At 30.9% G+C, this 13,852-nt stretch overlaps 1 protein-coding gene across 1 annotated transcript; it reads left to right on the forward strand.

Moving 5' to 3' along the window:
* Positions 1–626: 626 nt before the first annotated feature.
* LOC105958063 (uncharacterized) lies at positions 627–7,239 on the forward strand. Its single transcript, XM_012982068.2, has 4 exons — positions 627–1,706; positions 1,987–2,037; positions 2,204–2,276; positions 6,698–7,239. The coding sequence occupies exons 1-4, from the start codon at positions 832–834 to the stop codon at positions 6,869–6,871; spliced, it is 1,173 nt and encodes a 390-aa protein (XP_012837522.2). The 5' UTR covers positions 627–831; the 3' UTR covers positions 6,872–7,239.
* Positions 7,240–13,852: the final 6,613 nt, after the last annotated feature.

The following is a 13,852-nucleotide window of genomic DNA, read 5'->3' on the forward strand; positions in this document are numbered from 1 at the left end:
TTTATAATAGTATCCAATGCAGAAATTAATTAAAGAAGGTAAAAAGGGCCTTTTAGTGATATCTGAAAAAGATAGTAGCTTCTATTGTAATTTCAAGATTCTTGGGGCACTCCCCTCTAAAGTTAGTTCATGGAAAAACCTTCATTAACAAAACAAGTTGGGACGTGATGTATTCTTCTCTATCTTATTAATAAAGTCAAGAACTTAAACAATCACAAAATAAAAAATAAAAAAATAATAATAACAAAAATAATTAGCAAACAGTACATAAATATTAAATACACACACAGAAACACATAAAATACACACGCACAAACACATACATTATGTGTAGCATTGTCATGAATATAAAATAATATGTAACTGACTTACCACCATCTATCTACCACCCACCCCCTTCAAACTATTTCATCACCCCCCCACCCCCCACCCCCGACCCCTACCCCTTCCCACAAGCTTCCAAACAAAGAGAATTAATGGAAAGTGAGATTTGTAAGTTTTATTCTCTAGCTTTTGTCCACTGATTTTCATTTTTTTCAACCCCATATATATTTATATATAATATATATATATATATACACCAAAAAACAATTAATACAAAAAATCCAATATTGATTGATATACTTAATATCTGGTCAATGGGTATCTGCTATATCCTGTTTGATTCCCTAGTACCACCATGTAATAAGAACCATCGAAACCCCATTTAATTTTCTTTCTTTTTTTCTTTTTATGAATATTCATTATTATTAATTCATATATGGCTGATTCTCTGATGATAAACAAGATCGAATCTTTTATTTCTGGGGGTTTTTTGGGTTGTCTGTGGAGATGACCATGTTTACGGCTGAAAACCGGCAGCAGCATCAGCAGTCTTGCGGTGGTTATGGTGTGTACGGCGGCGGCGGCGGCGGCGGCGTTGAGGGTTTTGGCGGTGGTATGAGCCACAGCTTGGAGGGTTGTTACATATTATCCGATCATCAGATATTAATGGCGGCGGCGGAGGAAGACCATCATAGTACGGCGGTGGAAGACGATCGAAAGGCGGAATCGAGTTCGAAAGACGATGAATTAGTAATTACTAGAGATGAAGAAGATGAAGAACAAGAACAAGAACAAGAAGAAGAAGAAGAAGAAGAGCAAGGGTGGCTGCAGCTTGGTATTGGCGGCGGCCGTAGCCACCAAATCAAGAAACAAAACGGAAAAAACAACGTAAACGAAAATAAAAACGAATCGGGTCGGGTTGAACTTGAGCTTATGCCGAGTAGTAGTAATAATAATAATAATAGTTCGCAATTAACGATGAGGAGTACTTTTGCCCCTCCTTTGTTTCCGGAGTTTCGAGCCCCTCGGCCGGTTTTGAATTTCGAAACTAGTGGCGGCGGCGGAGGGTTTATAAGCCCGCCGTCGTCGTCGTTTTTGTTGCAGCAATACGGAATTAGCAGTACTAATTATTATCCGCATCAAGAAATGAACTGGGCGGCGTTTAGGCATGTTCCGATTATTAGCAATATCGGAGGAACAGCTTCTTCGTCACAAACATCGTCTTCTTTAACTTATTATCCACGGCCGCAGTTTCAACTCTATGCCGCCGGAGTAGATATGGATGCGGCGGCCGCCGCGGCGGCTGTGGATTTCAGAGTTATTCCACCTCCTAGGAGACCACATTCTGGGATTTGGTTTATGCTACAAGCGTCACAAAATCAGTAAGTAGTGTTACTAATTAATCAGCATTTTCATATGTGGGAAATTTATGATAAAGGCTATTAATTAATCATTATTCCTATAATTTATTTTAATTTCTTGGCTTATTATAAATAACTTGGTATATATATGGAGCACTTGATTGCTCTCTTTTTTCATGGTTTTTTGTTTTTTGTTTTCTGTCCCTACTTTGGTTTTCTCAAGACATCATCATCATCATTATCATCATGTGTAACGGGCTCGATTAATTTCGAATTTTTTTTCTTTTTGTTTTTGGTGCAGAGAAAAAGAACCATTTTTGCCGCAGATTACGAAGAGCTACTTGAGAATCAAGTAATACACTTATCCTTCTTCTGTTTATTAAAGATTTCTACCACTTAATCTTCTTGTTTGTTTTTGCTGTCCTCACATAATATAATCAAACTAGGTAATTAGCATTTTATTTATTTGTCACACTTTAATTTCTTATTTTTCGTTTTTTGTATTCTTTTTTCATTAGGGATGGAGGGATGACAATTCGACTGGTTATAAAGTACCTGGTTAACAAGCTTAGACTGGATAACGAATCCGAGGTACGTTCCAAAATTGCTTCACATTCTATTCTCCTCTATCTAAAATTATTTTTCTTGAATGCCAATTTTAAATGCTCGACAAGTTAGTATTCGATTTTCTCTACGCCTTCTGAATCTGCGTGTTTCGTGTTTATTGCATTATATATACGAACATTTTCTTGCTCCAAAATATATAAAACAAATACAGTAGTAGTAAATATTATCCCATTTTAGAGAAGAGGGTTGGTGTAAGAATTAAACTATACACATTTTAACAAAAACAACAATTAAAAAAAACTAAAAAAAATTGTGTGTGTGTGTGTATATATATATATATATATATATATATATATATATATATATATATATATATATATATATATATATATATATATATAAATATGTATGTATAGATAGATAGATAACATCACAAGTAGGTATGATGTATAGTTCTAGCTAGGTAGACATGACACCAAGTATTGTTTTTCTTGTATTATAGCTTAATTAATGATAGATTACTAAATTAATGATCTATAACTAAGTCTTGTTTTTGTTGCCTGATTTGGGTTGGTCAGTTGCTCATATAGCTGTTAATTGTTGTTTATTTATCTATCAATGGAAAATATTATTTCAGGTTTAGGGTTGAAGTAACCAAACCTACAAGAAAACTACATTTCACCTTATATTATATATATATGACCTCCCAATTTTTAAATTAAACAAAAAAATGAAATCTCTCCACTATTTGCTTCTCTAATTCACTTATTTTCAAGAATACGATAGCCCGATATACAATCTCCCCGTTGTATATATAACACCGTTCCGTTTTTTCAATTCTTTCTACACAAAAACAAAAATATTAATATATATACATGTGTGTGTGTGTGTGTTTTTTGTGAGTAGATGTGTAAATTTGAAGATCAATATGAGTAAAACTAAAGTGTTTGATCATTTGATTAGAGGATTAATTAATCTATTCATAGGATTTAGAATTTGTGGTTAAGGGCATGCATTAAGAATTAAGATGAAATTCCTTAGGAACCAAAAAAAAAAAAAAAACAAATAAAAATCAAAGATTTGTTATAATTTAAATAAACACAGAAGATTTAATTAGTAAGCAAATTTAACATTAGCTAGCAGCTTAAAATGTGTTAATTTTAAAATAATTGTTTGCATATATGTCATTTTTTTAGGTTTAGGGTTTTATCCAGATTCATATCCCCTGGATATTTATATATATTCACATATAAATGAGTAATAAGAAAACGATTTAAATTCATTGCATGTTGCATGGAACTTCCATAATATAATTAATGAATTTAATTTAAATTTTATTTACCCCTTATAATTGGAAAAAAAATTTAAAAAAAAATTTATGTCGAAGAGTAGTTACATGCCTCCCACAAATAATATTCCAAACATAAAATATATATCGTAAAGTCTTTACAACATTCTAATTGATTTCTTCCTAATCCAAAGTTCAATAACTTAATACTATTATTGTTATAATAAATTGATTAGGTCAACCCTTTTGTGATGCCTGTGACCTTCCATTGATTGCAAATCATATTTTCCCATCTTAAAGTAAGGATATGGGAAAAAATAAAACATCTTATATTATTTTTAATCTTTGAAAAAATAAAAATCAAAACATACGTTAGGTAATAGTATACGCGCCCCTCTTTGTTTTTTTTTTTTTTTAATGAAAGAACCTGCAACTAACTATATATGTGCACTGAGTAAATCTACAGTCTCGTATAATAACTTGCAAATCATAAGAGAATCGCAAACTACACCCCTTGAATTTATAAATTATGCTATTTGACATATTCATTATAGAATTATTTTAGTCCATTTAAAATATGTGACACTCAACATTCTCTCAAATAATACCATGCATTTTATTCCTTAAGTCAACTTTCTGATTCCCTTAATTATCAATATATCATTGCTTTTATTTAGTAATTTGGGCTAAGATTAATTAATTAATTAATTAAAATAACTCTTGCCCAAATGCATATATAGATTATAGCATAGCCAGCTGACTTAAGTATTGCTATACAAAAAAAAAAAAATAAAAAAAAATGGTATTGCTATATAATTGAAGACCATGAAAAAGAAAAGTAAAAAAGAATTTCTCCTTTTTGGGAGAAAAAACTTATTTTTGGTAAGTGGCATGCAACTTAGTGGCCAATCATTGAGATTATAAGTGGGTGGGGAAATTAAATACTACCACGCTTTGGAATCTGCATGTAAATCAAGATTATTAGGGGATAATAAGTATTCTCTCTCTCACACACACACACACACACAGCATCGTGAAATAAAAAAATAATATAAAATTCTTAATTAGGTTAATTAGTATCTTTGTTATCATACTACGTGATTGATAATTACAATTATATTGAAATTATATACTAGTACTACAATGATTTATAATTAATTTACATTGTATACGTGTAACCCATAATTATTAATTTATATCACTCCATAAGAAAATTAATGATTAATCCACGAAAAACTGGAAAAAAGTTAGCGTAATTAAAATTTAGATCATATATTATTATTATTGAAAATTTTATAAGTGGTTCTCAAAAAAGAGATATATATTGTGCATGGGGTTTGAGGTTTGATGACGTCATGCTTGCGATGGTATCAACTGAAGTCAAGTAGGCCCTTAATTGTCTTTTCCCATGTTTTGTGATTAAACAGAGCCATCAAATGTCTTAAGTGGTGCACTAGGGATAAAAACAAATCATAAAGATAACTATATATTGTGGCCGTTTATATCATATAATTATTATTATTTTATTATATATATACATTTTTTAATCAAATATCTGGTTTTATAGATAATTTTGGGGTTTGTTCTTAATTAATTTCATGATAATTGTTTTTTTTTTTTTTTTTTTTAAAGATAATTGTGAATACGTTTTTGAGTCTTAAACTAATAGTATTTGATTTAGAGAGAGATAGAGACGTGTATACATGTATAGTGTGTGTGCGTGTATTTTGAGAGAGAGAGAGAGAGAGAGAGAGAGAGAGAGAGAGAGAGAGAGAGAGAGAGAGAGAGAGAGAGAGAGATGGGTGCATGTTTTACGTTGTAGGAAAGCAATGCATGATAGATAATGCATAGCAGAATGATTTGGTGTTGTTGACAAGAAAGAAACAAACATAAGTATGACGTGGATTGACGTCACACAATTTAAATATATATATAAAAGTCGTATAATTCATTTGTGTGAATGGAATGTTTCTTCGTATATTAATTAACTATATATTAATAATTGCATACTAGCTAATATATATCCCATAATTAATCATAATATAGTAACCCTTACTTGAGTAACGACCCTAGCTGGCTAGGTTTTATTTGGGGTAGACCGTTAATACGTGGCACTTTATTTTTTTAATGTACAGTACAGGTATAATTTAAACATTTTAAAATTTGGAAATTAGAATATATTGACTTTCTTGAAAAACCAATTGAAATTTTTGTTTTAGTTTTTAAATTAGGATCTCCTTCATTCCTTGTATGTACATTACGTGTGTATCCATTCATGTAAAACAACGTGAAGGGGACTTGCATGAAACATGCTATATCACCATTTTAATTATATATATATATATATATATATATATATATATATAATTAAATTTTGATTTTGATTTTATTTTAATTTTTATAGAATATAATGGATGAAGAGATATTATTATTATTTAATTTGTAAAAACAGATTAATATATAAACAAGAAAAAAAATGAAGTCTTAAAGTATAATGATTTAGGCTTAGGAGCAAAGTCTGATGTGGGTCCCCTTGAAAATGATTAAAGTGTTATAGAAGTTTTCGGTCGTGCGATGGGCGGCCTCAATATTGGGTAGGTTTCAATCATATATTTATTTTCAATTAGCAATATATATTATTATTATTATTATTATTAGAAAAGTGAAAATGAAAAGAGTTTACTTTTAAGATTGAGAAAGTTGTTTGATTTGCATTTAACAATTTCTGCAGAATATGAGCATAATGTGACATAAGCATGACTTCACTATTATATTCGCTTTACTATTTATCGATCGTGCCCTTTATGCTAACGTACATTTGGTGAACTTTATCGAGTTTAATTTCTCTATAGACCTATATAATTGTTACACATACTCACATATATATGTTTGATTTTATGTAGATCTATACTATAAAACTAATTAGTTAATATACATATGTACGTTTGTGTGTGCGCACGCTCACGCATGGAAATTGGAAAAAAAATACATCATGTCATTGGTTCATATTGCCATAGCTCGCAAAATATTTTATGCAAGTAATGTGTATTTTGTGGTAAATAAAGACAGTGACAATTACTGTTGTTATTAGTAGTATTAGTATTACTATTTAGTAAATTAATAACGAATGAGGCGTTTGGTTAAATGTAATTTTCAGGTTGAGATAACTTGCAAAGGGCAAAGGGTAGCATCTTTCTTGACGTTGGAGCATGTAAGAGATAGCATTTGGAGTAGTAGTAATCCAAACAGGGATTTCATCACTTTGCTTCCAAACTCCTCAACCATTCCTCACATTATGGTGCTTCACTATGCAAGAACATCTACTTCCTAATCCTAAATTATTACTCTTCCCACCATTCCCAATTTTTAACTTTTTTCTTTCATTATATTTCTCCCTTACTTGTTAAATTATAATAACCTTTTTTATTTTCCCCTTTTTTCGCCTTTAATTTTAATTTACTCCTTTTACTTTTAGGTAGTCATGTGTTTGTTTGTGTTCTTTTTTTCCCCTTGAAATTACTTTTTTCTTTGTAATACTTAATTATGTGGATTAGTTTGTCTAATCATGACATAATATATAGTTTGAAGAACTAAATACCCCCATACATGTAATGTAAAAGCTATTATGGGATCCCTCAAATGGCATAACCTATATTGGCTTTGATTTTTATTAAGTGTTTTAGCCAATTTCTTAGTTTTTTTATTTGCCTCCATTAATGGATATTTATTATTTATATATGGTTGTGTAAACCGCAAATTTGAAGGATCTACAAATTTTATATAATTACGAGACGAGAAAAATAGAGAAGAAATAAATTTATTAATTAAAACGGAATCTGGGTTACAATCTCCAGAAATTCCCCTAATTATTCTCTCCTAATTCGATTCAAGGGATTAATTTTTTTTTCTTGAATCAAATAAATATAAACACCTCAGAATTCAAATATGTAATGAAATTCGAGGTGGAGGCTCGAGACTTAAGCTTGCGAACTCGATATGTATCTATGTGAGTGTGTCTTTTTTTCATGCACCAGAGGCCTTCTTTTATAAGCACAAATTAGGATTTGCTGGTTTGCAGAATGGGCCGGGACATTTGTAAAGCCCAAATTTATTATAGGCTTAATTCGAGACACAAACTAATAACCAATTATTTGGGCTATTAGTTGGTGATTTATCTCAAAATTTCAATGTCTACATATTGTTCCTTTTCATTTGTCTAGTTTATTTTGTCTGATCCAATGTTTGTTCAATCCGGAAACTATACATTTCATTTTAATTTTAAGTTTAGGCCACGTAAAACCCATAATTAAATCTCAAAATTTCATTTTTTTCCAGTTTTGGGCCCAATGTTACGAATAAATTAATTGTAAATATCTGCTTGACCCTACAAATTGTGTTGCACGGTTGATTTTTTCCAAAAATAAATAACAAAGAAATGTGAATACATGACATGAAAAGTGGGCACATCGAATAGAATGTTAGGAGTAATGCCGTAGTAACTGTAGAAAAAAGATTTTGAATCGCATATGTACATCGTATGATAATGTTTGAACAAGACATGAACCAAACCTCTGTATGAATGAAAATAAGTTATACCGCGGACCTGCTAGAGAAATAACAAATTCGTTCTTTCCAAAATGTGTCTATAATATAAGGAGTCAATGGCCTAAAACCTAAATTTACATCACCAACCCTAATTTGAGGAGTTGGTGCCTAACATTTACTATTAGAGTAGATATCTAGGGTTCGAATCATGCCTCTCACGTATTTCCCAAACCTGTAACATGATTTGATTTTTTGAAAAAGAAAAGAAAAGAAAGACCCAGGTTCACGTCAGAAAATGATAAATGACGAAGGAGATAAAACTGATACCATTTGTTATACAAATAAATCGAAACAATACATCTACTATAGCACATCGAAACCAACAAAATATTGAAAAGAACAAATAACTTAACAACGAACCATATAAACAAACACAGATTGTTGTGGAGATATCCTTGAGATGACATAAATGAAAAAAAAATGATGAAATAATTACCGTTCTTATTGTCGACAATTTTATTTAACGACAATATCTTAACAATGTATATGGCAAAATAATTTAAAATATCTTAAATGATGCAAAAGTTAAGTGATACATAATAAATAATGTGAAAAACATAAAATATAGTTACCTGACATTTTGGAACACTTGTTTATCAAAAATATTGTTGTATGGAAGTATTTCCTTCTTTGCTAACTATAAGCATCTTCAAACAATTTCGAATAGTAAGCCTCGAAACAACAATATATAGTTTTCAATGAGAGAAAACATATTTCTAAAGATATATGCTAACATATTTCTGAGTGATTGGCTATGACTTTATTTATTGTCATAGCAAATGAAAGAGCAAATGGCTATTGTTGGTGTTGAATGAATTGGAATTTCTCTTGTATGATGGTTACGAAAATGTTGGAATGAAGATCTTGTGTCCAATATTTAAGCCCGATATAATATCTACTTGCAAAACACGATATTCTAATCGGGTAATTGATATTATTGTACCATGGCACAATCCACTTGATTGGCCAGTACAATATTCCTCAACAACATAACATGGGCACCAATCTTCAACTTTGATTCATGGTTTGGAAGAATTGAAGATGTAATAAAATTAAAAAAATTATGGTGTATATATGTCATTATGTACTGCGGAACTCTCATTGGGAGTACATGGACTGTCAAAACTAATATTAAGTCCTTCATCATCCGGAATCAAAGATAACATGTAATCATTTACCATGTAAACAATCTTATTTGTAGACGTTAATATAGCTCTCTTTCGTAAAGTGGAGATGGACAATGGTGCAAGAACCTGATCGACATAAATATGGCTCACTTTAAACAATACTTTCAAACCAATACCAGACTTCTCGACAAAACGTATTTCTAGTGTTTGCACCGACATGGATTAACTCATTTGGGAGAACCCATCTCTGGATAGGTGTCTTTAAGCCTAGTTTGGAATTTCGAATTGTCATAAAAAAATGTATTAGACTTGTCAAATGATCAAACTCAGGGGATAAACAGAGTGAGGACAGAGATTAAGGAGGAGCAACAAAAACTCATCGACAAGTTCGCTAAAGGCCAGGAAATGATGGTAATTATTTAATAACTTTGTGTTTTGTTTATCATCACATCTTAATTATCTTGTGGTTAAACAAACTATTAGCATCTCCAGTAATTAACGAGTGAGTAATTTGCAAATTTCCCCAAATCTTTGTAACATATTCACAGAAGGTTTTTAACTTAGTGCAAATATCTTCATCGGTATTGGAGTTGAGAAGGTAAACGTAAAGGCCGCGGAATGGGGCAGCGGAATATAACATGGATGCAACAATAGATATGCTGAGAGTATCGATTGTGGATGTGGTAGAGTGACCTGATTTTCTAAGAAGGAAAAGTGGTGGTATTATAATGACTTAATTTTCTGAAATCCAAGTTCACGTCACAAACCATAATTAAGGCATTTCCTATTATAGTAGATGTCTAAGGTTGAATCATACCTCCCCTATTTTCCAAATTTGTAACATCATTTGATTTTTTTTTTCGAAAAAACAAAAACCCTAGGTTCACATCTGAAAATGACAAATGATGAAGGAGATAAAACTGATACCATTCATTTTACAAAAAAAATCCAAACAATACATATTCTGTAGCATATCAAACCAATTCTTTAAAGAGAACAAATAACTTAACAATGAATAATATAAACAAACAAAAATTGTTGTAGATTTAGATATCTTTGAAATGACATAAATGAAACAATTTTGGTGAATACATTATTTTTTTACTATCAAAAATTATAATTTAACGGTAATATCTTAACAAATACACCTTCACACGCTGCAAAATAATTTAAAATGTGTTAAATGATGCAAAAGTTAAGTGATACATAATAAATAATGTGAAAAACATAATAACTAGTTACCTGACATTTCGAAACACTTGTTTATCAAAAACATTGTTGTACGGTTGGAAGTATTTCCTTCTTTGTTTACTATAAGTAACTTCAAACAATTTCGAATTGTAAGCCTCGATCCAACAATATATAATTGTCCATGAGCGAAAACATGCTTCTGAAGATATATGCCAACATATTTAAGTGATTTGCTCTGACTTTTATTTTTTATCATAGTAAATGAAAGAGCAAAGGACAACTGTCAGCGTGATTGAATTTGTCATGTGTGATGGAGTGACAAAAATTTCAGAATGAAGATCTTGTGTCCAATATTTGACCCCGATATAATCCGAGCCTACGAAACACGATACTATAATCGGTTAATTGACATTATTGTACCATTGCACAATCCATTTGACTGGCCAATATAATATTCCTCAACAACATAACATGGACAGCAATCTTCAACTTTGATTCATGGTTTGGAAGAACTGAAGATGTAATGAAATTCGACAATTCAGGTGTATACATGTCATTATGTACTATGAAACTCTCATTCGCAGTACATGGATAGTCAAAACTAAAATAAGTCTTTCATCACCCGAAATTTAAGATAACATGTAATCATTTACCATGCCAACAATCTCATTTGTAGACGCCAATATAGCCCTCTGTCGCAAATAGTTATAATCTTTGATATTGAACTTAAGCTATATGATCGTCTGATAATAGTATGAGCAGATCGTCAGGATTCTCAATTTCTGTTACCCCATCATTTGCATCACAGTAATACCGTCAGCTACACTAAACACCCAATCTAAGAAAATATTCATGTCTGCACAATCAGCAATTGTCGAACAAAGACGTATATTTTTCATCAGTTTTAATACTTGATAGTTTCTCTCTTGAAAACAGAAGGAATACTTCGTAGGTCCTATGCAAATATGACAAATTGATGCTTGCAGACACAATTTCTTGTCTTGTTTCTTTCAGATGGCATGTTGGATTTCTATGTTCGGTCAAACTAACCTGAGTCAATGGGATTGCAATCTTTGTAACTCTAGTTATGAAATATTTGTCCCTGTAGTTCTTTTAACTTGGAGTTAGGAAGACATGGCAAATGAAAATATTTTTTCGCGGCAAAATATGAAACATATTTGCAACATATGTTTTCAACTTCAACATGGGAGTGATTTGACACATTTGATTTGAAGAAATGCCTGATATATTTTCATTATTGGAGGAAGACCTGACATATTTGACACATAGATTAATCAGCGTCATTGTCATTAATGTCATATACGAACTTGATACTTTATGTTGGTAAGATTACTATGCAATGTGGATTCGTACATATTTGAATGATGATTTGATGAATTTGTCCGTTTGAACCTTTTGATTTCCATTGCAAATGGATTCAAATTCCGCCTCCATTATTAACACAGACTGGAATTAATACAAAGACGCTAATCTTAGCCCAAAATTTTTTAACTAACGACTTTGGCATCCAAAATAAGTTACTTTGTAGCTGCAAATTTCTGTTGGAATATATTAGATATTCTAAAACTTAAGAATACAAAATTCAACAATGAAAGAAAACATTCAAAGAATTTGACGAACATAATTGGTAAAACATTATTGACGTTCAAAGATATAATGCAATTCAAAAATTATAGTGTATTTGTCTCATTATGTACGGCAAAATACTAATTGACAGTACATATAACAACAAAATCCTATATGTGAAATTAATAAACAAGAAAAATTGAACATATATAATTTTATTGAATGAAAATAAAATATTGCAGGTTTAAATCTATATTTCAATCATCTGATTGTTTTCTCATGATCGATATATGTTTGACATTGAAAATTTGAAGTTGGATCATTGACTTAATCTTCTCTGGATTTACTCTTTTTACTGTTAGGTAGTCATGTGTTTGTTTGTGTTTTTTTTTTCCCTTTGATTTTTTTTCTTTCTAATACTTAATTATGTGGATTATTTTGTCTAATCATGACATAATATATAGTTTGAAGAACTAAATATCCCCATACATGTAATGCAAAAGCTATTATGGGATCAATCCAATGGCATAACCTATATTGGCTTTGATTTTTATTAAGTTTTCTAGCCAATTGTTTAGTTTTTTATTTGCCTTCATTAATGGATATTTATTATTTATATATGGTTGTGTACATCGCAAATTTTAAGAATCTACAAAATTTATATAAATATGAGACGAGAAAAACAGAGAACAAATAAATATATTAATTAAAACGAAATGTGGATTACAATCTCCAGGAATTCCCCTAATTCTTCTCTCCTAATTCGATTGAACGGACTAAAAGTTTTTTCTTGAATTAAATAAATATAAACACCTCGGATTCAAATATATAATGAATTCGAGGTGGAGGCTTAATAACTTTTTTCGAGGGTCTTGCGATTTGAATCTCGGATCAGACGTTGAACACTGCCGAATTTTGACGTGAAGATCTTAGATTTCTTGATAGGTTTGGCACTTCAATTTCCCTTCGATCTTGACTTGAAGTTACTAACGTTAATCTGAAGGTTTAGCACTGTTTTCTCGGATCAAACATTGTACTTGATGAAGAACGCGTTGAATTTGCTCAAGAACGTATTTAAATTGAATAAGTTTTCAGAATTTGATTAAGTTGAATAATCATATGTGAGTGATATTGTCCCCAAAATGTGTCAAATCCAATGGTGGATGACGAAAACCAATCATTTATTGCTTTATGACCGCTCTCCACTTTAAATTAATGAAAATATGGAAAAACTTACTGCACAAGTAATATTAAATTACATATTTATATTACACAACTAATATTAAATTACCTGTTTGTCGAGGTATTGCCGATGTGGAATGAAAAATCTTTCCATGCACGAACAAAGTTATGTTTGTATATGAGCCAAGTTGTTTCACGATACTCGAGTAGATCCGAATGGTTTCTGTACTCATCAACTATCGCCGCATGGTTACTTTTGAATTCTTCAACAGATAGTGAAGTTACAATCCTTTGCCAAGGCCAACGAACACATGCAATTTCTCGAGACTAACTATTACCTAATTTTTTGTGCAGCACGAAGATCCCTATTGATATGGAATGTGCATAGAAGATGATATGAATATGGGAAGACATTATGTAACGCCTTCATGAGCCCCAACTTTCTATCAGTCAGAACTACACTCGGTACACTTTTTGGGACAAATAGACTTCTCATATTATTCGATGCCCATGTATAATGCTCTTCATTTTCATGGCCCATAAATGCCACTAAATTCAGACACTCATAGCAAACACCAATAATCTCAAACAAAGACGTTTTATACTGATTTGTTTTGTAC

The sequence above is a fragment of the Erythranthe guttata genome, chromosome 11, assembly GCF_056151865.1.
Source record: "Erythranthe guttata isolate IM_541 chromosome 11, IM_541, whole genome shotgun sequence".
Classification (NCBI taxonomy): domain Eukaryota; kingdom Viridiplantae; phylum Streptophyta; class Magnoliopsida; order Lamiales; family Phrymaceae; genus Erythranthe; species Erythranthe guttata.